The sequence below is a fragment of the Pinus tabuliformis genome, chromosome 6 (genome assembly GCF_031772625.1).
Source record: "Pinus tabuliformis cultivar Carrire ecotype Pingquan chromosome 6, CPIR1, whole genome shotgun sequence".
Lineage (NCBI taxonomy): Eukaryota > Viridiplantae > Streptophyta > Pinopsida > Pinales > Pinaceae > Pinus > Pinus tabuliformis.
In genome coordinates this window covers 893,572,449-893,599,599 of record NC_142292.1, presented here as the reverse complement: position 1 = coordinate 893,599,599, position 27,151 = coordinate 893,572,449, and the positions used below count along the sequence as shown (strand labels likewise).

The 27,151-nt window shown below is 39.8% G+C and overlaps 1 protein-coding gene across 1 annotated transcript; it reads left to right on the top strand.

Annotated features, from left to right (window-relative positions):
- Window positions 1-10,152: 10,152 nt before the first annotated feature.
- LOC149261793 (protein JINGUBANG-like) lies at window positions 10,153-11,100 on the top strand. Its single transcript, XM_089371146.1, has one exon. It carries the CDS (start codon window positions 10,153-10,155, stop codon window positions 11,098-11,100), a length of 948 nt encoding a protein of 315 aa, XP_089227272.1.
- The last annotated feature ends 16,051 nt before the right edge of the window (window positions 11,101-27,151 follow it).

The window sequence follows — 27,151 nt, the reverse complement described above, 5'->3', positions numbered from 1 at the left end:
CCCAAGGGCCAACACTAGAAAAGTTATTTATCCCGGGGACTTTCTTCCTATTACTACAACCAAAATGGCATGTCTTTGCATAATGATCACAAATTTGAGGATTAAACTCTAAATGTTTCTTAACATATTTATGAATCTTTTTCTGTAAACATTCACACTGCAAAGTATAAAAAATTTGGTTATGCACTCCTGCCGGAGAGAGACTTCCAATATCATTATGTTCTTCACCAACCCTTGTTTTGACTAAATCTGCAATACGACCATGCATAACAGATAGATATTTTCATAAGTATGTTGGATTTTGAGTATCACTAGACTTATATATTAAATCCTTCATAGTACAAAATAACTCCTATAACTATTTTAGATCACATAGCCTTTTACTCGTAAGAAGATAAAAATATTTTTTTCTATTAACGTTAACTTCAACATAAAATTCATGAAGAACAGCCTTAGTCAATTCTGCTATTTTGACCTTGTCTTCTAGCTTTAATCTTGTCCACCAGATTTGCAAGTTTCCTTGAAACCCCCACGTAATTCTTAATGCAAATTCTGACCATTTGACTTTATTAACAACTTTCTAAGTGGAGGACCATGCATTCCAAAAATCAACAGCTGCTAATATTTCACTTTTAGATTTGCAATCTAGATTAGTAATTAGGCAATCTTCTGCATGAAACTTGCTAAAAGCAGGTCTTTCATCCGATGAGTCAAATTTAGGCTCAAAATATTTAGTATGACACCAGGTGTCACGCCCCTACACCTGCAGTAGTCTTCCAACCGCTTGTAGCAAGGTGCGGCACCACCGAACGCTTTCTTTTCACCAATACTAACATTCAAGGACTACGCCTACTTTCATATTAACATTACTTAGCTTGTGTTTCGCAACCAAGTAAACATACAATTATCCTTTATACTTAATGAATCCCATACTCATTCATTATCATCATGCAATTATAACAAGAACATCAACAATTGCAACAAGTATAAAGGGGAGGGGCAACTCCCCATAATGTGAGTTTGCCCGACAATATATTATATCAGTTTTCCAATAATGCAATCATCAAGTATACTTGGCAAAACTCCAAGTCTATACTTAGTCAAATTTACAATCGAGACATAGAACTGTCTTTACAACACTTGTGCCATTCTTGCACGGTAGGAGGGTGCTCACCCGAGACACCTAAAACTCCTCCTCAAGCCCTGCACAAATCTGCATGTTCATCACCCAACATACGGCACACCTTGCCAACCATCAATCAAGAAACAACCCTGCACAATCTCCAAGCTAATGCGCATGAGCTATGCGCATTCCTTAACCAAAACTGCGCACTCTTCTCGTTGCTCTTGCGTAGATGCTATGTTTGAATTTGAATTGATCCCAAATGATCCCAAGCGCCATCCATATATGCACATGGGTGAAGGGGTGGTCACTTGTTAAGCCGACCCCCTAATGTGTGGCTTGCACACCCACAAACGCTTCATGGTATTGTCGGCCAGCCCACATGAACGCCCACGCATCATTGGGTATAAACCGCCCTTCGTTCCACGCTCATTTGCAAGTGTCGCAAGTCACTTCTCCTTTTGTCGCATTTCAGCTCGTGTGTTCGTTGCTTTGTCGTTTGCCTTCGCCCGTGCGCCCGCCCGCGTGCCCTCGTGCACGACTTCGCCGGCGCCCATCGCACCCGCAACCGGAGGTCCTTACATCCTCCTCCACTTGAAATCGTTGTCGTCCTCGACAACATACCATCCCGGTAGCCATCCACCAAGATCATCATCATCCATGATGTCGACTTCTCCACATAAGGCAAACATCCCTGCAACATATGTAGAGCCTCATCTCCATCATATCTTGACTTAGTGACCAACTGCCACCAAGCTCACCATACCAAGGTATGCACCTCAACGGTATGCTCTCCATCAGATATCATCTCGATCCATGATCATCGACCCCTCTGCCACAATCTCCACTGCAACATCTCGTGTCGACCTCATCATGTGTCCCTCCTCCATGTAGTCTCCCTGTCAGATGCCAACACATATGTGTTACCATGTCTCGACTAATGCCAACATATCTTTGTCATGTGTTGACTCGTCTCGCCTCATGCTAACATACCTCTGCACATTGGTACCCCTCATGACTCGAACTAGTCGGGTGATCAGTCCAACCATACACCCAAACGATAAGAATGCACATCCTTATGCCATCACAAGTCTTTCCCTGACTTCTGCTACATCTCGGACTCATCAAGAATCTATCAATCATCCCATGCTTAGGTCCATGGAAACTCCATCCCATCTGCAACATGCTCCATATAACCAACCTAATGTCCATGACTCTAGCTGCCCATGATGTCTAACCCATGTGGACTCCATCTCAACCTCTGGTCATCTGCACCCAAGTCTGCATCTGTCATAAAGAAGCCCCCTTCAAGGCCCCTTGTTAAGTTGGTGTAGCCCCTCCCAAGCAAAGTCCCTACACCAACCCATCTCCAAGGTTATCTATAGAGAAAGGAGGGCCAGGAAGTTTCCTCCCTGACTCTCATCCACCCATGTGTCAGATTGGTGTTGTGTCCTCAAGTATCTATGCACAGCCTCAATCTCTTCACATGTACATCCAAGCTCACCTAGCTTGTCCTTTGTCAACTGAAAGTCATATATGCCTATGGCATACCTGCAAAAGTCCACTATCCCGACAGGATCTCTACCTCCATAATCCTCATCAACCACTGCCTCTGAAGTAGCACTCGGGCTCCCTTCATTTGTAGCTCCATCGTGAAGATCATCAGTAGAAGATGCTCCCAACAAGTGTCTCCATGTTCGTGAGGTTGTCTTCTCACTTCCTTTATTCTTTTTTCCAGCTCTTGCAACGAAGTCAACCAACTTCCTTTCCTTCGTTGTTTAAGTCACACTCCCAAGTCCTCTTTGCTCCACATCCTCATGCTTCACATTCAGATCTTTGGGATACAAAGTCATAGAAGCCATCCTTGGTCTATACCCCAAGCAACTTCTTCTATTCATTGGTACCATCATGGTCTTCCCTTCAGCTGTGATCAAGAGAATGTCCCGGTCCACCATTGGTATGGCTTGTGCAAGCTCCATAAAGTCCAGCCCCAACACCATAGAATGATCATCCATGTCCACAACTCTCAAGTCCAACTTTCCAAACCACAATCCTACTTTCACCTGAGTGTCCTTCAACACCCCATCAACAACTCTAATGGTAAAGTTGACTGCTTTGAAAGCACTCCATTCCCTCTCCATCTTTGCTTTCTTCCCAAAAGACTTTGCTGCTTTCCTGCTTAAGAAGCTATGAGTAGCTCCCGTATCCACCAAAGTTGCAAATCTCTTGCCCTTCACGGTCACCTGCACAAAACTTAGCTTCAAGGAATCACCTTCCTTTGTTGGTTTTATCTTGCGCCTCACATCAGCAACCTTCTTCAAGAATTCGGCCTCATAAGTGTCAATTGGCTCATGCTCCACCTTGACTCTCCTTCTAAGGTACTTCACCTCCTTGCTTGGCTCCTCTAAGCAACTCGATCCTGGTCCGGCCTGACTTCCTTCAAGCTTTCCCTTCATCGCATCTTGCTCAAGTGCACCAACCAAGTGTCCACTGACCAAGTTCATGGAACTAAACTTCCGAATGTCCTCTAGATGCTCTCGGTATTGAGTTCCCAACCTGTCAATGTAGTCGATCTCTTCCTGCTCAATCACAACAACCTTCTTACCAAGAAGCTTCTTCTTTATCTCTTCCTCAACTTGCTTGATTTCGGCTTCCACCTTGGCACTTTCCTTCCTCAACCAGGCTCTTTCATCAAAGAGCTCTTGAAGATCAAGACCACTCTATTGGATCTCCTCATCAAGTTCCTTGAGTTCAACATCTATCGTATTTTTGCAATGGCTCTTGAGTTCTTCAAGTTCCCTCCTTAGTTCCGAACAGCTCTCCCGAATCTTCATGTTCTCAGCTTTCATCACAACCCAGTTAGAACTCCATCGACTCATATGTTCCAACACTTCGTACCGGAGAGCTTCAACCGCACTATGGCTAGATTCACCTTCCGTAGGTCCATCTACCATTACTGCCTTTTCAGCCTTCTCCATGTTCACCAAGTCACCTGCAACCTGAACCAACCCTTGTTCCACTTGTGTGAAACGGTTTCCTTCACCTGCAAGCACCCTTTTCATTGTCACGAGCAACCCTGCTCACTGGCTTCAAACCGAAGTCTTGTTCTCACCTGTCAAGTGTATACCGGCTTCAATGCTTCAACACCTGAACCTGTTCACAAGCTTCCAACCTTCCACGAGCAAACCTTGCTCTGATACCACTTGTCACGCCCCTACACCTGCGGTAGTCTTCCAACTGCTTGTAGCAAGGTGCGGCACCACCGAACGCTTTCTTTTCACCAATACTAACATTCGTGGACTACGCCTACTTTCATATTAACATTACTTAGCTTGTGTTTCGCAACCAAGTAAACATACAATTATCCTTTATACTTAATGAAGCTCATACTCATTCATTATCATCATGCAATTATAACAAGAACATCAACAATTGCAACAAGTATAAAGGGGAGGGGCAACTCCCCGTAATGTGAGTCTGCCCGACAATATATTATATCAGTTTTCCAATAATACAATCATCAAGTATACTTGGCAAAACTCCAAGTCTATACTTAGTCAAATTTACAACCGAGACATAGAACTGCCTTTACAACACTTGTGCCATTCTTGCACGGTAGGAGGGTGCTCACCCGAGAGACCTAGAACTCCTCCTCAAGCCCTGCACAAATCTGCACGTTCATCACCCAACATACGACACACCTTGCCAACCATCAATCAAGAAACAACCCTGCGCAATCTCCAAGCTAATGCGCATGAGCTATGCGCATTCCTTAACCAAAACTGCGCACTCTTCTCGTTGCTCTTGCGTAGATACTATGTTTGAATTCGAATTGATCCCAAATGATCCCAAGCGCCATCCATATATACGCATGGGTGAAGGGGTGGTCACTTGTTAAGCCGACCCCCTAATGTGTGGCTTGCACACCCACAAACGCTTCATGGTATCGTCGGCCAGCCCACATGAATGCCCACGCATCATTGGGTATAAACTGCCCTTCGTTCCACGCTTATTTGCAAGTGTCGCAAGTCGCTTCTCCTTTCGTCGCATTTCAGCTCGTGTGTTCATCGCTTTGTCATTTGCCTTCACCCGTGTGCCCGCCCGCGCACCCTCCTGCATGACTTCGCCAGCGCCCGTCGCACCCGCAACCAGAGGTCCTTACACCAGGTCTCCCATGCACTCTCAAAAATGAGTCTTCTCTTTCAGTCATGGTTCATTTAGAGCCTTCTCCTCTTTCAACCTTAATTTCCATTTCTATGGGAGATATCTTTTTCATCACAATTTCAAACTTTTCTTTTGCAAGGCAAACTATATTTACATATGCAGATAATCTATTAGTAGAAGAAATACCTTTAAACATTATCTGTGAAGAGCTTGTAAACTTCTCACTAGAATTAATTATTTGCAACCTATAGGCTTGCTCATTTATTTCTGAAATATCTATAGGTTCAAGAATTTCTGATTCTTACTTTCAAGCTTTCTTTTAGGTTTGTAAGTACCTCCATGATGAGTTCTATCTTATCCTGTACTTCTCTTACTTTACTAATACAAACTTTATGTACAACACATGAGACTGGGATCTTAATACTTATTGATTAAGATCATCCAGATTTTGTGTAACACATGTTAACTGATAATTGTTTTAATTTTGTAATCTTACCACCTCCTGAAGGTGAGGCTCATGTTCCTTCCTATATTGCAAAAAATCCATATCTGCAAATACAGAACCATCTCTGAACTTAGGCACAATGTTTCATGGGACTAATCTTCTTTTAGGTAAAAGATGTTTATCCAGAGATTCATCTGACTTCTCTTTAAGAAGAATATATCTCATTTTATTAATATCTCTAGGAGATGTTAAATGTAGACAATCTGAGCAATTAATATGCTGGCCTACATGTTCCACCCCTAGAGTACCAAACGTTTCATATTTAACTATAGGAGTTATGGATTGTACATATGTCTGTTTATAGTTATGAGAAGTGGAAACTTTATGATTATCTATATGATTATTTAACAAGAGTGAGGAGCTTGAAGCAAAATTCATAGAAGAACTTTTATTCAGTTTTATTACTTGACCATCCTTTGATTGTGCTACCACCCATTTAGAAGGTATTGAAGTATTACTGTATTTTTCTGATAATGGATGATATTCAACATTCCAATCATCAGATATAGAACGTTCACAAAATACAAGAGTTATAGGTGTTACATTACCAGCTACTACTCCTTTAAGTGCTTTCTTACATAACTTTGCTTTGGATTTAAAGAAGGCATGGTAGTAGAAACAAACCTATAACACACGGTTGTATTTAATGGGAAATTTATGTTCCTTGGTCCATATTATACCCACTAATTTGTATATATTCTTGTAATATATCATTTATATACCTATCTCTTAATGAGACTGAATATCTAGGAACCACAAACGACCATACACACCATTATTTAAAGGTATTTGGAAAGCTCTTATCAATGCATCCTAAAATTGATTATACCTTGAATTTATCACACATGCAAAACAAGAGACTCCCACCTGGTCTAACTAACAGATCTATTCCAAACTGAATCAAACCCAAATGGATATATCTATACCCACTCTCAAGCCCCCATTCAATATCTTCAGATCTTAGCAAAGGAACTTGATATAATTTCTCATTTATATCCATACGGAAATTCACCGAACAATATCTAATAAGATTGTCTTCTCTGAATTTAAATATAGGTAGATCATAGATCTTATCAACAGGAATTTCATGAAGAGTCCAATTTGGATTTGGTTCGTATTTTTGAGCAATGATTCTTGTATCATACAATGCATCTGTGCTATTACCCAATAATTTAGAAATTGATTTCTTAGAAGGCTTCTGAGTTTTTGCATCAGCAGAAAAATCAGATTTATCAACCGTAGTGCAATATAATAATTTTGGTAGAGAATAAGATAAGGCACCTGAAGAATGCGACAAAAATGAAAAACAGAGCAATAAAGGTCTCCTCCAATGGCAACAAGCTAATTTTTTTCAAACTTGGAACAAGCCTACTATCCACCAACAGTACTAGCTGCAAACTTTTTGTATAATTTTTTTCAAACACGGAACAAGCCTACTATCCACCAACAGTACTAGCTGCAAACTTTTTGTATACTAGAATTATTATAGAGAATACTAAAGCACAATATAATGTCATATAGATCAAATGTTTTATGCTATAATTTATGGATATGGTTGCAAAATTGAAACATGGGTTTTATAGATATTTTTTTAAATTTTGTATTAAAATTATAAAAAATAAAATGCTTTAAAATAGTTAACTTTCCATCATAATTAAATGAAGTCATTGCATAAACTTTGATAGAAATAAAATGTAAATAAATATATTCACTGGGAGTTACTTCCCACATTTATTTGTGCTATTCTCAGCACTTATATAGGAGTAAAACTGTAAATGTGTAGATGATTACTACCCATCCAAATTTATGCAAACCTCTTGTACTTGAGATATAATTTATTCACATCAACTCTCAATGTATTAATTCTTACCAAAGAAAGACAATAGGATTTGATATTCCTATGACCACTATTAATTTAGCATTTATTTCCTTCAAATCTCATTTTCTTAGTTCCTACCAAATTAAGACTATAGGATTTTATTTTCATATGACCACTATTTAACCAATGTAGCTTATAAATTTTTATGTAATTTTTCCTATGCAACATTTGTTTAAAAATATTTTAATATGATATGTTTATTATGATTTTTCCTTGTGAAAAATTGTTTGTAATTATGTGAATAAAAACAAAATTACAATACAACAAATTGAATTCAATCAAATTGTTATTTTTACTTTTTTTTTTTTTTTTATTACTTCTTTAAATTAAGTTGGCATTATGCATTGGTATTATTATTTTTTAATTTAATGCTTTCTTTTATAGACACTATAACATCTCTCCTATTTTAAGTCAATATTTAGATGTCTACACTAATTTACAATTACTATAATATTTTCTCCACATTGATCAAATATTTAGATATTTACACTCATTTAAAGATATACTACAACATGTCCTCTATTTTATTGTAAAGCACTTATCAATACCATTATTATACAATTATTATTTTGATATTATGAAACAATTATTATTTTAATAATGACATTTGATATATCAAATTTATAATTTAATATTTTAAGATTAAATATTAATTTTTTTTGCAATCAAGACCAGGTTAGAGTTTATCCGTTTGTTCAAAAAATTATCTTGTATTTTATATAAAATTGTGAATTAACTTTTATATATGTGATAAGTATATATTCTAATATTTTTTAAACAATAAATCTAATTAATAAAATAAAATTACTATATTTATCTACCCCAAGGTTAAGATTCATGATTTTGTCCATGGTTTTTTAAATTGAAGTGTCAAAAACCAGTTATGACAATCAGCTGCAAATCAAAGGCCAATATGTGTACCTATCACGAGAAACATGTTATGACATTCGCTTAACCTATAACATGCACTTGAATTATTAATGAATAATGCATTGTTAACGATATGGGAGCAAAATGATATGTAGCCACGTTGCTAGTGAGAAATGATTATTTAAGCTACACGAAGTGAGACCATTGGGTCTTTTATTATAAGACTAAACCTCACACAGGAGGCACGTTGCTAGTGAGAAATGAATATTTAAGCTACACGAAGTGAGACCGTTGTGTCTTTTATTATAAGACTAAGCCTCACATCATCACATGGGAGTCACGATCAAGCAAGGATCGTATCTAACATCATTTTTTTATTAATAAGTTTAAGGCGATGTTTAAAATAATTATATTATGATGGTATGGATTCGAATTACTAATAAATGATATTTGATAATACAACAAAAATCATATGTAGACACGTTGATAATCAAATCTGAGAACTAGAACCTGCCTGAAGTGAGATCATTGTGTTTTTTATTATAAATCTTAAAGTTCTAAAAGGAAGACTTTGTCAAACCGGGCTATAGATAATATCTGTGTTTTTATGATTAGTAAGTTTGAAGAGATAATTAGAATATTAATATTATGACGATGGTGATTAAAAATATTATTAAATAAATACGATGACGACTTACATAATCGGATAGTCTTCGTCATGAAAAAACGGTTGCGGACGCAGCCTAGTGGTCTCTCAACATGAAGGTATATAAAATTGTGCACATTCCAAATGGAGCCCAAAACAGATGTGATCGAAGGTGCAGATGGATGATGTCCCGTTCGTTTATGAAAAGGAATTAGCTTTATAGTAATACTGTCACGGAATCTGAATATACATCATCATCACTATAAGGATTTCCGTGAAATTGCGATATCACAATATAATTCTAAATGTTCAAACATATATAGCCTTCTTCTGTGATTGATTCAGCACTGAGAAAATCGAGGCTTACTTGGAAACAGGTTTTGAGATGGAATCTATATTTGACTTATGGCGTATTGAATATGCTTCTAATGTGAGAGTGGCAAACCGAAAAAAAAATGACTCAAAAAAAAGAATTATTTCCTTTGGGTTCTGTCATTGTTCGATTGTTCAATTGATTTTTCTCCTTGAAAAAATATTTCTATTCACCGTCCTCGTTTGCTCAAGTTCAGTGACCCAAAGTTTGGATCGAATTTGCTCACTTATGAATCCAACTGAATGCCAGTTTAGCTGCAAATCAGTAAATTATGTTTCATCACGTTCTTTACTTTCTGATTCATCCGCCGAAGCAAAAAGGCCTTGTCTCAGTAATTATTTGTCCCAATTCATGACGAGGCTACCCCCATGTACCGACCCCATAATATCTGTAGCAACCTTCGGCGGGAACATCGTGTATGCTGGTACAGTGAAAGACAAAATACATATCCTGAATATGGAGAGCTGCGACGTGGTTCACCTGAAAACAGTCTGTTGCGAAAATGAACCAGTAAAGTCTTTTGTGGTAGCAGGAACAGAAAGTGTACAGCGCGCATTGGAATAAGAAGATCCGAGCATGGAATCGTCTGACAATGCGTCCTATGTCTCTGAAACTATCGACCGCAGTACCAACCAGGAGAGACCATCTCAAGAATCATTTCCGATCAGACAATTATGTGGAAATTGGAAGACATCACAAAAGCCCATGGTTTAAACATTTCGATGCAATAACCTGCATGGCCGTAGGGTTTGACGATGACCTTCTTTACTCAGGTTTGTGGGATAAAACCCTGAAGGTTTGGAGATTAAGAGATTTCGTGTGCGTGGAATCAAACAATGTCCATAACGATGCAGTGAACGCCATTGTGGTTGGCGGGCATGGGATGCGTTTTACAGTAAAAGGATGGAAGCGAGAGGCAGTAAAGGGAAGACACCGATGCCACCATAGACTGGTCATACAGCTCAAACAAGGCAAGGATATTCCCGCGTCCCCGGTCAATGATATTACGGTAAGCTCAAATGAACTAGTTTTATACTCCGGGACATCAGCCTCTGAGATCCACTTCTGGACTTCAGATGAGAAGTCTCTTGAGATTATATCTTTCAGAGGAACCCTAAAGAGTCATAAACGTTCAGTTTTGTGTTTGACAAGCGTTGGGGGGTTGCTATGCAGTGGACCTGCAGACAAAACTATTAGGATCTGGAAGAGGGAGTTAGTATCAGGAAACCAAATTCATCACACATGCTTGACCATATTGGAAGGCCACAGCAACTCCGTTAAATGCATGGCAGTTGCTGCTCCTCCATGGCCGATCTATTCTTCCTCCCAGCTGTCAACAAATTCCTCTTCTTCTTCGTCATTAGGTTCATATCAAGACAGTAACAGTTGTGCTGCAAGTGTAGATGATGGTTATAGCGATAAAGAAGGGCGTAATTGTGGTTCTAAAATGTTTGTATTGTACAGCGGGAGTCTCGATGGCAGCCTAAGAGCATGGTGTGTAAATAGCAATGGCACCCGAAGTGAGAGCTGTTGCAGTTAATTATTTAAGTAGGCAATCATGGTGCAACGGCTGGTGTGGTGGTTTTCTTTCTAGAAGTCTAATGGTGTGGTGGGTTGTCGTCCTAATAAAGAGGGATACTTTTTTTAAAAACACTTTATTTTCGTATTACAAAAAAATACATTCTCAGATTTTTTTTACATTCTCCAGTCTTTCATTTGACTTATGGACTTTTATAATACTTATTGACCTGGGATATATATTGAGTTTTCCTGATTAGTGTGAATAACAAGAAGGGTATATATGTGAAAAAAAAAAAAAAGCAATCATGAGCATTCATGTGATTTGAAAACAGCGTCCGCCTCATGACTATGAAAGATTGGCATCAGGTAGCTGGAAACCGAGGGAATGAGAATAACCAAGGGAACCAGTAATCGATTGGAGAGCTGTCTGACCTTTGTAATAGTACGGTGCCACTGTCGATGCTTTTACCAAACAAAATACAGCAACTTTGCTGTAACGAAAATCTTGGCAGTAATTTGAAACGTGAATGTATTTCGTTGGAACGTAAATGTGGTGGATAATTAGCACAATCATATTATCAAATGCTATGTTTATCTGCATCATGTTTTATCCAGTGGCAGTTTAGTTGGCTATTGGTGTGTTAGGTTTGAATTGTGAGATTTAAGGTTTAGTTAGCTATTGCTTTGTAATGTATGAGTTGTGAGATTCAAAAGATGGTAAGGGAAAAATGAAACTGACATGAAACCATTAATTAATATTTGAAATTAGTTACAACAACGGGAGATTTTACAACATTTTAGGTTTATAACTATAAAATATTAGCACATTTTAGGTTTGTAATAACATTTTAGATTTTCTTTTTTGATTAAGTAAGAGTAGGACTTTCTATTAAACTTAGCTAAGTATACAAAACTTACAAGAAGCCGTACCCGTTCTGTGAGAGTTCAACAGTCAGCACCGCAAGCCGAACCAAACCATTCACTCAAAGCCAAGAGAAACCTGAACAGGAAAACCGGGGAGAACCGCAAAACAATTAAGGCACAAGGCCATCTGGTAGTGCTCTCGTGCATCAAATGAGCCTAGAATTCCTTGGAGGACTAGTTCATCGAATTGGAGGTCACAAAAGGCCACAAATGACTCGCCATGGGTCCACAAGAGGTCCCACCACAAGCCAAGCAAAAAACTTTCAAACAGACTCGACAGAAATTAAAAGCATAACATTCTAATCTCTTTTCGAGTCCAACCAACTAGCATGAACAAATCGCGACCGTTGATCAATAGACTAAGGTTTAATAGTCTTCGTGAATATCGGAAGGATGAGAGTTAATCGCCCGATGAGGGCGGTTTTCTCTCTCCTTGCTCCGCTATGTGTCGCTCAAAGAGTGGAATCGGAGCCAAACTCAAAAAAACCCGAAACGACTTGGACCCCGCCCAATATACCACTTGTGGTTTTGGAACGGTTGATTCGCAGAAAAAACAAACACGTTCTTTCGCCACGTGTTGTCCTTCAATTCCGTCCAGTGGATAGTTCTTGAGCCAATCCCGTCCACCTAGATTCTCTATCAAACACCACCTAAGCGATATGAAAAACGATTCAATCAAAAGAATTCTGGACTATGGAAAATAGCCAAACCAAGGCGGGTTAGACTGTATGGGGTTCTCCATCCTCCTGCCGGTCTTCTGGGTACCTTTGATCCATCCTGTTAGTCCATAGTTCCATATCCTGGATTGCCTGACAGAGACAGTCCTCCCGCAATTTGCTTGGAAGTAATGAAACCCAATCATAACTAGAATCCCTGTCCCTATTGGTGACTCCTTCATTCGCTAATCGATCTGCTAACATATTAGCTTTCCTTTTCACATGAACAAATCTGACAGTTTTAAGGGTTCGCAGGTGAGAGTAGATGCGGTAAAAATCCTGCAAAAGCTTCCAGAACTTTGACACTTTATCTGGAGAGGTTCCATTGCTAAATTTCATAGCTTCTCTAACAATTAATTCCAAATCTGCTTCAATTATAACATTGCGTGAACTTGAATCCACCAGGATTTCCAAACATTGCTCTAATGCCATGAGCTCCGCCATGTTATTAGTGGCCTTCCCCAAGTGGCCATAGAATATTTTCTATATTTGTCCCTAATCATCTCTTATGGCACCCCCAAAGCCTGCTAATCCTGGGTTGCCCTTCACTGCTCCATCAATATTAACCTTTAAGAAACCATAAGGAGGGGGCTTCCAAATGTTAACACCTTTATATATTAGGCTCATTGCCTTTATTATTCCCAGAGGACTGATAGACTGGAGACCCAAGTGAAGTATAATTCTCTCCTCTTGGGGTAGAGGAGGATCTTTAGGAAGGGTACTCAACAAGCTTCTTACTGTATCTTTGAGCTACCTTAAAATTTGTTCAATTATGTTTTGGGGCATGCTTGTTTTGTTTTTGAAGATCCGATTGTTGCGCTCTTTCCAAACATTCCAGATGACAAAGCCTGGAGCCAGAATCCAGGCTTTATTAACTATCTCATTCACTGAGAAGTTTTTCCTCCAGTTCTTCAGAGTGTTGGATATGTTGAGACTATCCCTATCAGCTTGTCTAAAAATGGAGGCCACCCAGTCCCACACATTTGAAGTGAAAGGACAGAGGTTGAGAAGGTGTTCAATCATCTCCTCATGAGCACCACATAGGTAACATTTGGAAGGACCAATGAAGCCTTTCCTAAGTTGATTCTCTCAAGTTAAGATCTTTCTTTGATCCACTAGCCAGATGAATAACTTTATTTTCTTCCAATATGGACTTTGCCAAAGTTTCTTCCAGACTTGATCAGGATTCACAAAGTTAAATCCTGTGACTTCCTGTTTAGCCTCTTTGAGGTTAAAGTTACCTTCGGTGTTCTTTCCCCATCTTAATTGATCCGTTGAGGAAGAAACCATAATCCTTCTATGCTCTAGCTCCTGGGTGAGAGCTTCTGCCTTGGTGTTCAATGGGTTTTCATCATTATATCCTAGATCCTTCCACTTCCTCCATTTTCCATTATTCCTTCCCTGGTCCCAGAAGTCTTTTACCAAAACCATACCTTTGCTATCTATGTCACTTTTGAGAGCTGCAAGTTCATCCCTATAAAGGTTGGGTTCCTGTTGCCAGTTGTCCTCCCAAAATCGAGCAAGGTCCCCTGCTTGAATTTCCCAAAAATAATGTTGTTGAACAATACTTTTATTATCCCAGGAAAGGTTCCAAATATAGGAGCCCCTGATTTACCCTGAAATTCTAATATGATCCTTCTCCTACTAGTACTTGGCATACTTTTGTTTCCAAAGCTTAGCCTAGGGGGCATTCAATTACTTAATCCATCTCCACCAGAGCTTGGCTCTCGAAACTCTGCAGAGGGTCTATGGATCATGAAGCCCCAAACCACCATGGCTCTTGGGCTTGCAAAGCTTGTCCCAGGCTACTAAATCCCACTTCTTTTTCTCTTCCCCTGCCCCACAGAAAGTCCCTTTCTATGCTTCTTATCTGCTGCTTAATACCTTGAGGAGTAGGAAGAGATGAAAACATGAAAATGGGAATGGCCTGCAAGACTACCTGTGTGAGCACAAGGTGTCCTGCCAAATTTAGTGACCTGCATGTCCATTTTCTGACCTTGTCCTAAAGTTTATTTAATATTGGCTCCCACACTTTCTTTCTTAGAGGTTTGTCAGTAAGAGGAATGCCAAGATATTTGGAAGGTAGTTGTTCCCTTTGAAATCCAAGAATTCTGGTAATGTTTCTCTGAATAGCAATATTAGTGTTAAAGAAAAAAACTTTGGACTTGTTGAGGCTTACCTCTATGCCTGCTACCATAGCAAAGTCATTTAAGATGTTTTTGATTGCTTTGGCTTCCCTGACTGTGGGTATGCCCTGCAACATTGTATCATCCACAAATTGTTGATGAGTGTTTACCTCTCCATCCACGGTAAGTTTGATACCCTGAATTCGTCCTTCAACATTTTCCATTTTGATCACTCTGCCTAGCCCTTCCATCATGAGGACGAAGAGGAACGGTGAGAGCAGATCTCCTTGTCTGAGCCCTCTAGAGGGTGTGAAGGTCCTTGATGGAGCTCCATTAAGCAGTATGGAAAAACTGGTCATGGTAACTAATGCCATGACCCACCTTATCCAATTCTGGTCAAAACCATAGGCTTTTAGAATTTCTCTTATGTAAGACCAGCTCAATTTGTCATAGGCTTTCGCTAGGTCCAACTGAATGATCATACCAGCTTGTTTGTTGCTTTTGAGAGAGTGTACCACCTCATGAGCTTGGATGATATTGTTGAGGATTTGTCTTCCCTCCACATAGCCTGTTTGCTCCTCTGAGATGAGAGAGGGTAGAAGTGGTTTGAGTCGATTGGCTATTACTTTGGAGATAATTTTATACACCACATTACATAAGGCTATGGGTCGAAAACCATCCGGAGTCATGGCATTTTCCTGCTTTGGGATAAGAGCTATGAAGGATGCATTCAGAGCCTTCAGTACCTTTTTGGATCTTCTTGAGTCTTTCATGAGCTCAAGGATATCATGTTTGATAGTTTCCCAGCATGCTTTGAAGAAGTCTACATTGAATCCATCCGAGCGTGGTGCTTTTCTATTCTACATTTCATTAATCACTTCACTGACCTCCTCTTCCGATACTGGCCTGTTGAGATTGTGGTTATCCTCTCTGGTAACCAGCTGAGGGATATACTGAGTGAAATGGTCAATGAACCTAGATCTGTCCTCTAGTGGCTCCTTTGTAATATTGTAGAAGTGTTGTACAAGGACCGATTCCATATCATTGTGAGAGACAAGCTCAATACCTTGAGAATCTTTGATCTTTGTGATTCTATTGTGTGCCCTGTGAGCCATAATGGATTTATGGAAGAATTTTGTATTTCTTTCTCCCTCTTTAATCTATTGTATCCTTGATTTCCGCCTCTAGAAAATTTCTTCTTGTAAGCATCGATCCTCCCATTCTTCCTGTAGAGAGTCAGTTAGCTTTTGCTGCTGTTCGGTGAAGCCATCTATGATGTTGATCTGATTGATTTCCTGGAGCTTCTGCTCAGTTTCTCTTTTGGCTTTGAAGATATCTCCAAATTCCTTCTTGTTCAAAACTTTAAGACGGGATTTGATATGCTTAAGTTTCTGCTAGAGCATGTACATTTTTGTGCCCTGAATATTCAACTCCTCTGTCCACCATTTATCAATGTTAGTAGTGAATTCAGGGTGTGAGCCAGGCATTTTCAAACCTGAAAGGTTTGTTTCGCGGTGTGCCCATAAAGGTGGCTTCCAGCTGAACAGGTCAGTGATCCAATCCTCCAAAGGGCAGAATGGAGGCTATCATGGTGGGTACTATGACAAGGAGGTCCTCTGAAATAATAAATCTATCAGGCTTGAAAGAAACTTGAGAAGCCCCTCCCCTTTTGTTGTTCCAAGTGAAGGTTCCATTAATTGTTTCAGTATCCACTAGACCCATGTTCATAATGAAGTTCTGGAAGGCCATGGAGTCTCTGCCTAGCTGTCTAGTGCCTCCTTTTTTTTTTCTGAAAGAGATCTTATCATATTGAAATCTCTTGCAATGATCTAGGGAAAAATGGGATGTCTTGCTCTTAGATCCTCCAGGGAGGTGAGAAGCTTGAGTTTGTCTGCTTGCTTTTGAGGTCCATAAACATTTGTAATCATGTATATCTCCTTATCCCCTACAGGTTGACATATCAAGGAGAGATAGTTCCTGGATGCTTCAGCATCCAGGATTCCAAATTTCTGTGGATCCCACAAAGTGAGAATCCCCCTCGCCGAGTTATTTGACTTAACCTCTAAATACTCATAATTGATTAACCACTTGTTATGAATATCTATTATCTTATCCATCAAACATTTTGTCTCCAGAATAAAAACCATGTCTGGTTTTTCTTCTTTCATTCTGTTACTAAGAATTCTTTGTTTCCTTCTATTCCTTATGCGTCTAATGTTCCAGGTTGTGAGCTTCATTAAGAAAGATTAGTAAAGGAATAACTGGTAAGGTCTTTCATCTTACCTGAGTTGATCAAAAGTTTTCCACATTCGTTCAACAGCTCATTCTGTCTCTTTCTTCCTCTTTTCCTACCTGAGTTCTTTGGAGATTGTGCCTATGAATTCTCCATCATCTTGACCCCACTTGGCTCCTGGCTTTCATGATTTATTTTGACTCCAGCTCCCTTCACTTGTGACCTCCATAGAAAGAGTTGTTGTACTTTGTCATAGTCCTCTTTTGGCAGGGAATCCACTCCTATATTTCTTCCTTGTTCCATAAATTTCTCTAGATCTAGATTTTCCCTATCCAGAATCTCCTGTAGCTCATGGTCCTCTGTTCCCACTTCACTTGGAGTCATCTCCTGGTCCATACTAATCTCCATCAAGCTTGGAAGATCATCCTTTTGTTGGTTGTTTACTGTGATATCCTCTATGTCAGCTACCTTATCCTGCTCCTTTGTTGCGTTTTCCATGTCCTGGACTGTCTCCTTGTTACCCTCTTCTTCCTCGAGGATCTTGAAGCTATTGTGTCTTGTATGTCTGTCCTCATTTACCTTCTTGTGTGGACGCTTTCCCCCTTTCCCTTTGCTCCTGACCTTGGTGAAACCCTCGTGATCTCTCTCCACAGTGGTTTTTTGGTTACCTTCCCTATTGATTGTGGGGTAGTCTCTATATAGATGCCCATGTTCATGGCATTTGCGGCACCTAAATGGTATGTGCTCATAGTCCACAGTCTGCACCCATTCTTCATCATATACTTCTAAAATTATCGCTTCCAGAAGGGCTCTAGATAGATCCATTTCCACACATATTCGGGCAAAGGAGGTATACCTTCCTTTCAGAGTTGCCTCTGAGATCTTTAGAAAATTCCCCAACTTGTTGCCTATGGTTTTCAAAGATTCTGGTAGCCAATAATCTAGAGGAAGGGAGTATAGTCTGATCCAAACCGGTACTGATGTGAATGTTTCACATTCCAGGACAAAGTTCATCATCCATGGTTGCATGTAGAGTCCTGTCGCAACATAAAAATAGGCCCCCCCTTCAAACACTCTATCTTTGTCCTCTAGGCTTGTGAAAACTACTGTGAAAAAGCCCTTAGAACCCAGATGTAAATGTATTTATCCCTTTGGCTTCCAATGTCTTCTTATCCAGACGTGTAATGCCCTCTCCGTCGGCCATAACCCCATGAACTTGCATATTATTACATGTTCCGTCATATGATACCTATGTGCTTGTATCATTGGGTTGCTCAATACAACCCGGGGAATAATGCCTGACCTGGGTTTGCAGAACCCAGTTGTCCTTATGGAAGTCGGTCTTTCACTACTACCTCCATTCTCCTTTTCTTTGCTTGTTTCCTGTTGATTCCCTTCCTGGTCCTGATGTTTGCTTCTTCTTGATGTCCCCTGACTTCGTGCTTCTGAAATCTTCTCTAGAGGTTTTACGAAATGCTTCTTTCCTGCGTCCTTACTTCCTTCTTTGACTGCTTGACTGTAGGAGGGAACAACACTCCCCCCTGTGCTCCCTGCCATGGTACTATGAATCCAAAACCTTATCTTCAACTCCAACCCTAGCTTCCTCTAGCAGCTCCATCCCAACATTTTAGATTTGTAACTAAAGGGAGGTTTTACAATATTTTAGGTTTATAATAATATTTTAGATTTATAACTAGAAAACAAAAATAATTATAAAATAAAAATTTAAATGATAATAATAATAAACAACCAAATTTTGATAAAACAACTACTAACATAAAAATCAATCCATGCATTGTCTTTCCCTATTTCAGTACAAAGATAAAAACCAATCCATGTGCTATCTTTCTCTAGTTCAGTATGAAGATAAGAACATGTTATTAATGTGTTTAGCTGACTTTAAAATATATCATCATTTACGTCTTCTCTCGAATAGCTTCAGTAAAAAACGTCAAACATAGAGCCCCCCACCAGCAAGCCTTCAATCAGTTGACAGAGCCCATACATTAATTAAATAAGTTGAAAATGGAGTCACTTATAATTTGATTTTTAAATAAAATGAAAATGGAGAGATCAAATTTCTTTACTTACATATTTTTAGAGTGTAAAATATAATGTAGAGTGCAAAATATAATGTGTAATTTTTCATTGTTTAAATTGTATTATTTACTAGTACAATGATATTTACAAATGTCGTTGATATAAGCCGATAGGCGTATGTATATAAAGCGTATATACAACCACATTTTCCAATGTAATTGATATAGCCAATAAACTTATATGAACCACATTAATAATTATTATGTATATCTTTTTACAAACCAACTATTTATGATTATTAATAACTATATAAATAATAACAACCATATTCTTATATATTTATTATATGATTATTATATATAAAAATATTTATTATATGATTATTATATTAATATTATAATAATAATATTAGTAATAATAATAACTCGTAATAATATTATATTATCATTATATTATTATAATAATATAATAATCTAATTATTATTATAATAATAATATAACAATTATTATATTAATAATAATAATAATAATTATTATTATTATTATTATATTATATTATAATTATTATTATCTTATAATAATAATAATAACAATTATGATCCAGTAATATTTAGAATTGTGATAAGAGAATTATTCTGTGTATTTTTTTAAAGACCAGCTATTTATGATTATTAATAACTATATAAATAATAACAACGATATTCTTATATATTTATTATTATTATATTAATATTATAATAATAATATTAGTAATATTAATTAATAATAATAATAACAGATAATAATATTATAATAATAATATATTATCTTATCATGATGATGAACTACAATTGCTTTTGACGTGATTATGGCCAAAAACGTGTTTACAAAATAACTAGAATTGTGATAAGGGAATTATTATGTGTATTTTTTTAAAGCCCAACTATTTATGATTATTAATAACTATATAAATAATAACAACGATATTCTTATATATTTATATATTTATGATTATTATATTAATATTATAATAATAATATTAGTAATATTAATTAATAATAATAATAAGGGATAATAATATTATATTATTATAATAATAATAATATATTATCTTATCGTGACCATGAATGATATTATAAAACCAAAGGAATAATAAACCCAAGGGGCTAATATTATAAACCCAACATTGGTAAACCCAAATATAAATATTACAAACACTAAAATAAACATGATTTATTTTCATTTTGAGACAATCCTTGTCACAATGCGACTTTCAACCATCGTTGACGATGGTTGGCTATGATTGGCAATGGTTGACCATGATTGATATTATAAACCTAAAGGAATAATAAACCCAAGGGATTGATATTAGAAACCCAAAGGAATAATAAACCCAATGGATTAATACTAAAACCCCAAGGGATTATGAACCCAAGGGAATAATATTAAACCCGCAGGACTAATATGAAAAACCCAAGGCATTAATAAACAAAAGAGATTATTAATATTAAGGAATAATACGGGCTTGCGAACAGGCGATGAGGAGCGACTTAGGGTTTCTGTAACCCATCCTAGGGTTTCTGTAGCCCCTGCTACGGCAGGCTTGACAGGCACAGCACAGTACTGAAAACACCAGAGCGGATACGTGGTTATCGTGAGCCGCCCATACGCAAACAGAAGAATGCAGTCCCCTCAGGGGGAGGGCGATGCGCCTCCCCCCAAAAAGGACAGTCAAACGCAGCCGACGGAAGAATGGGACAAAGAAAACGAACAGAGCGGAGGTAATACGGGACGCAGCAAGCAACAGGACAAGGAGCCAGGTCAGGAAGACAAAAATAAGGCAAGTTCCTCCACATGCAAGCCAGTAGCAACTCACAGGCCAAGAGTGGAATTTCCCAGTCACCGTATCAATGCCAGAATACAGTATATGAGAGATCACGCGCTGATCGGCAAATTCATTGGAATATGGCCGACTGAGAGAGCGCTGAGGAGCTGGATAAGCACCAAATGGAACCCAAAAGGACACATCACTCTGCATCTAGGGCCAAAGGGGTTTTTTACTGCAGTCTTCAACTGCCTGGAAGATCGCAATAGGATTCTGGATGGGGGTCCTTATTTTTTCAATTCTGCAGGATTATATCTCAAAGCGTGGGTCGAACGATTCAATCCAGACAAGGAAGACCTTAGCTATGCCCCCGTGTGGATAAGGTTGTACTCGCTTCCTTGGGAATACTGGGAAGAAAAATCTCTTCAGGAGATTGGGAATACACTGGGCGAGTTTGTCAAGGTCGCAGAGGAAACAAAACTATGCAGATACACGTCTTATGCACGGATCTGTGTTTACATGGATCTAAAGCAAGCCCTGCCAGACACGGTAAGTTTCTTTCATGAAGATGTTGAATGGATTCAAGTTATAGACTATGAACATGTACCGTTTAGATGTAGGAAATGCCATGATATAGGGCATCTCTACAGAGACTGTCCTCTGAACAGGAAACCCCCTTCTCAAGAAAGTTCAGATAACCAAACGCCTGATGGTTTTACCAAGGTTACGAACCGAAGAAGAGGGAACAAAAAATCGACAGCCAATCCCAAGACAAATCCAGTCAACATGTCAAAACCCTCAACGAGTAATAGCTTTGAAGCCCTAGCTAAGACTGACATGCAAGACCCTGATAAGGAACCGCAGAATGACAAAGAATCTAATAAAGAGCAGCCGGAGGAAACTTCACAGCAACCAGGAGATGTCCCATTCAAGAAATCAATCCTTCAATCCCAAACCAAATCTCAATCCTGGCATTCCCAAGGAATGGAAGTTGATAACCCTGAACCAAGCTCCAAGTCACCAAAGGAAAGAGAGGAACCCTCTCAAGAGCCCCAAATCATGGAAGAAGATCCTGAGAATATAGACATAGGTGAACTGGATATCCTAGGACTGGAGCAAGCATGCTGGTGGGCCCCAGTATTGTAGCAATAATGCTACAACTCCTGGAGCTCCCTATCTCTAATTTTATCAACCCGGTAGTTCGTACAAACTTGGAAGCGACAGTGCTGTATGCACAAATACTAGCTCTTGTCGCAGCTGTCACTTGGTCAGCTGGCACAAGTCCGGTAGGGCTCAAGCCAACTTCTATAGGCTCACAGAAGAAGCTTTATGAGTGATGGATGAAAGCTATCTTGAAGGAAGCTAACCTACTTTGCAAAAAGGAAATGGAAAGCCAACAAAGCATAGAAACCCTAATAAACCCTAATTTAACTAGCTTGACCCTTACAATGCAAAAACGTGAATGAAAATTCTACCAATGATGCTATTACATGCAGTGAGTTGAAATACATGAATCTAAGCTACTTGCACTTGAAAAGACATGTTTTTGTATTTTGTCATTAAGTGGTTGGGTTTATTGTGATGGTGCTTTTGATTAGGGTTTGGTTGTGCAGGAGCGGTTGGAATGGAAGGAAAGCATGGACAAGGTCAGGATGGCTAAGGGAGGTCCTAGAGGGTCTCTAGCATCGATCCCCAGAAGTCTACCACGTTCGGATGCTTAGCAACCGAGTTTGCAGACTTCTACAGGAAGTCTGCAGGGGATCCTACAGGAAACTCAGGGGTTTCTACAGGAAGGCTGTGCAATTCTACAGGATGATTGGCCGTGGGAGTTTTGGGAGATGGCGAAGTGTTGGAGTGGTGTGGGAGGATAGGTGAGATGGAGATGGAGCTGGTGATGGCTCAGGAGCAGAAAAATCAGATGGAGGAAGAGTGCATGCAGTGGTTTGATGGTTGGAAGGATGGGATCAACGAAAGTGTAAGTAAATGGAGCTAAGTGAATAATGGATGAGTTGGAGGGTAAAAGAGTTGGACAGAGGCCGAATGAGTGACTTGAGGAGAGATCAAGAAGAAGAAGAAGAAAATGGAATGATATGGAGCAGCGTAAATGAAACAAATGACTTATAGACCAAAACGAGGATTCATTAACCTATGATAACTGTGCCATGAAACCTATGAACAGCAATGGAAAACCAAGAAATGAAACTCGTGCATGGAAGTGAAATGTAGAAGTATGGATCTGTGTCAAAAGTGCATGGATGGATCTTCAACGTAAATGTCTATGTTGCAGCTTGCATGGAAGTGAGAAGAACTGCGTTTCTTTTTGGTGGCTGATGTAGACTTCACCCCAATCCCTAACAGAGATGGCAGTGAGCCTTTACAACCTTTTTCTGGAGCTCCAATAGATTATATCTATCCTCTTCTAACCTAAGCAGCTGGAAACAAATTCACCATAAACTAATCCTATCTAAGCTCATAAGAAAGTCTAAATTAACAAACTGTAAATTCGAATTGCATGGTAAAGTAAAACTCAAAGTGCTGGAACGAAATGCAACAACATTACAACACTGAGGAGATCTATTGCTCTCAGGTTGGGCCCTAACCTGAGAGCTATAGCTCCTTGAGAAAACTCAGAACTAAATCAAAATCTGCCTTCTTTATTCATAATCTGATGTCATGCCAAATTGGCTTACAAAAAGGAACAAAAACCGAGCTCTAGCTCGTACTTCCAAATTACAAGAGCAATACAAAAGTTCAAAAAGCTTCTATCCAAGGCTACGGCCTCAGTATTTATGCAAAATGATCATCCAACAGGTGTCCTTGATTTGAGGAGCTCGGCTGTCCAACTGAAGTCTAAACTGCTGATCCTGTAGGACAGTCATAACTGCTGTTCCTGTAGAACAGTTATAACTGCTGTTCCTGTAGAACAGCTGGCTGCCTCTAAGCTCGGTGGGGAGATGGATTGGAGCTCGGAGCTATGGTGGGAATCACGAGGAAGGTCCCAAGACTGTGGACATCCTCTCCTAAAAACCAACAGTGCCACCTCACTGTCTCCTTGTCTCCTTTTCACGTGGTCTTTTCTCCCTTTTAATGCCAAAAACCTGAAAGCATCATGCATTAGTCACGTAGATAAAATGTCTACCCTTATTCCTACAAACAACATGAATAAACTAAGAAATGCATGCATAAGCAATAAAAAGTGAATGGTTTGAGCAAAGCAAGTAGGCCAAATGAGCCCAAATTATACCAAAAATTGGGGCTCATCATCACCCCCCAGCTAAACTATTTGCTCATCCTTGAGCAACTTTTCCCTAGCTCCTCGTCTTTGGCCGAGAACTAGAGCCCGGAGCATGCTTTTCCTTCCCTGTTTTTCGGCCACTTCTTCGTGTTCCTCACTGCTGGAGGAACCCGTTTCTTCGATCAACATCTTAATGTCCCCATCTTTGGTTAAATTGCGGAAGGATTCCCACGAGAGGGGAACCTTATATGAATGTAATGCATTCTCCACAAGAAGCTTTATTAACCCATGGTGGGCTATCTGATCAGGTATGCCCTCTCTTAGCTTTGTAGCACACTCCATTAGAGACTGCAAGAGGTAATAAGGGATGCTCAGTTTTTGCTCTACAGGAAGGTCAATTCGGTGCCTCAACTCAGTGAGTAGCCGAAAGTGATATGCATACACGATGTTGAAACGCCCTTCACAAGTAATATATTTCATGATTTGCAAACTGACTTCATTCCAAGGTGGCAATAGACTCGTTCTTCTCACCCCTTTTTTATCCTCCGAGAATTCTTCCTCAGGTGGAAAGAATTCCTTCTTTGCTTGCAGGCTCAGCTTTCTCTCGTCCTTGTCCCATGGCAGACCCATAGGGAGTTCTGTGATCTGACTGATATGTTCTGGGGTGAGCTTGAGGCTCAGACCTCTGAAGTTCACTGTGGCCAGTGTCTGGGATTTAGGCTTCAGAGCCTGCAAGAATTCTTCGGCTACTACATCATCGTAGCCCTGCAGCTTATCACAAAAAGGCATCCATTGTGCTCTGGTGAAGAGCTCTACCACTGCCGGGTTTTCCCTTAATTTAGTGGACTCAGTGGGTTCCCGTCTTATAAAACCACCCGGCATGATGAACACGGTCGTTTTAATTAAAGGTGGCAAATGCAACAGAGATTTGGTCTATTAAGACAAAGCATGCACATAATCCACAAAATTCAACACAGTCTACTTATATCGACATCCTGTAGAACGATAGCATAGGCAAAGCAAACAACAATTCCACCAATATCTTTATGACCCGACCGTGGACGATGGTCTTGCCACTTTTACTAACCAGTTGCATGCAAAGTTCAGGGTTACCTCTTTAATTGGCCACCTTTTTGCGTGAGGCACCTGCTTCCCTGTAGATGACTGTGTTCCTGTAGACTGCGTTCCTGTAGACCGCGTTCCTGTAGAACTGCGCTCCTGTAGAACTGCGTTCCTGTAGAAGCAGTGCGCAATCCTCGGGGAAGACTGTAGTTGGCCCGCGCTTGAGGTGTACTTGACCAGCGTTCTGGTAGCCAACAGCTCGGTGTATCAAAGTGCAGAGGAGATCAGAACAGCCACCCGAGTTCGAAGTGTTGGATGATAAATGCATGCGCATGATCTAGCCGATTGGATTTTGAATCAACGCAATCCGTGGCACGGGGGATGAGCTGTCCCCGCCGGACTGTTGGGCGACGTCATCCATCATCCGCCTGCGTATTCGCTTGCTGCCGCATTCATTCCCACAAATTTGTCGCCGCCTTTTCCTGTTAAACTCATGCTTATGACGAGAGTGTTCTCACGTGCATGCCGTTCATTCTCTTTGTCGTGGCCGCCACCCACACATCCAATTACACTTTAACTAGCCGACGTGGCCAGTCGACTGGCCATACGGCTGCTCAACCATTCAATTTTACGCTTTGCAAACAATTTCCAAGTAAGATTCATGCGATTTGATGGAAGGAAGGGTTGAGACACTTACCTGCGTGGCTGCACACGATTTTTCCAGTTCTTGGACGATGGTGAGTGGATCTACCTGCTGCATGCGACTTACACAGACCCGGAGGCTCGTGGTTACGGCTGCCAACGATGGAGTGGATGTTTTGCTTGCATGCGCCCGCGTTGCATTTCAGATGGCGGTGCTGTGAATGGTATCCACTCGAGCAGGTTGAACTGTTACAGGATCCCCGTGAGGTGTCTCATAACAGTCCTTTCTCCTTGGGTGCATGCTGCACGACGGAGGTTTTGGCCTTTCAATCACGTTCCCGGAGCTCTCGATGCCTGCGGTATGAGATCCCAGCATTTATTTAACTTTGAAAATGGCTTTTCCCGTGAGAACTCATCGATCTTCTTTGTTGGTGCAGGGAACTTGGTCGCATGTCGACAAGGATGGTGGAGCAAGGTGACAGCATTGTGCAGGGGTGCTAACAGAGGCTTGCATGCATCCAACCCAATCCATAGTCGCTAAATCTCCTTTTAAGATGAATTCTGGCCGTCCAAAACTCCTACAGGAAGTTTCCTGTAGAACACAAAGCTTCCTGTAGAAAGTTCGGCCTTCCTGTAGAAAGTCTGTACTTTCCTGTAGAAAATCTGCGCCTTCCTGTAGAAAGACTGCATCTTCCTGTAGAAGATTCAAACCATGATAAAATTGCGCATACCTTGAAAAACATGGGTACCCTTTGGAGGAGGTGCTGGTGAGGTTCCTTGACAGCATGATAAGGACCTCCTTTGGCTCTGAGTTGAAGGGCTTCCTCTCCTCCATAGAACATCTGCAACCTGCATGCAATTTTACCATATTTTGCTTATTGTTTTTTTTTTTTTTTTGAAAGATAACAGGGGCGCCTCAAAGAGGTTTTCACCCATTGCATCTGCCCTGAGTGCCTCAGAAAGGTTTTCACTCAAGGATCTTTTTCAAACCTTTTTCTTTTTTCTTCTTTTTTTTGAAAGACAATAGGGGCGCCTCAATGAGGTTTTCACCCCTACTACCTACCTTGGGCGCCTCAGAGAGGTTTTCACCCAAGGATCTTTATTATTATTATTATTATTATTATTATTTTTTATTTTTATTTTTTTATGTCCTTCAGGGTATGCCAAAAGCAGAGGCAGAACCCTTCTCTATGACCAATACAGATTTCTCCATAGTCTTGATGAACTCCTGTCTTGAGAGAGGTCTCCTGTAGATCTTCAACCGATGCCCATTGACAAGCATGGGAAT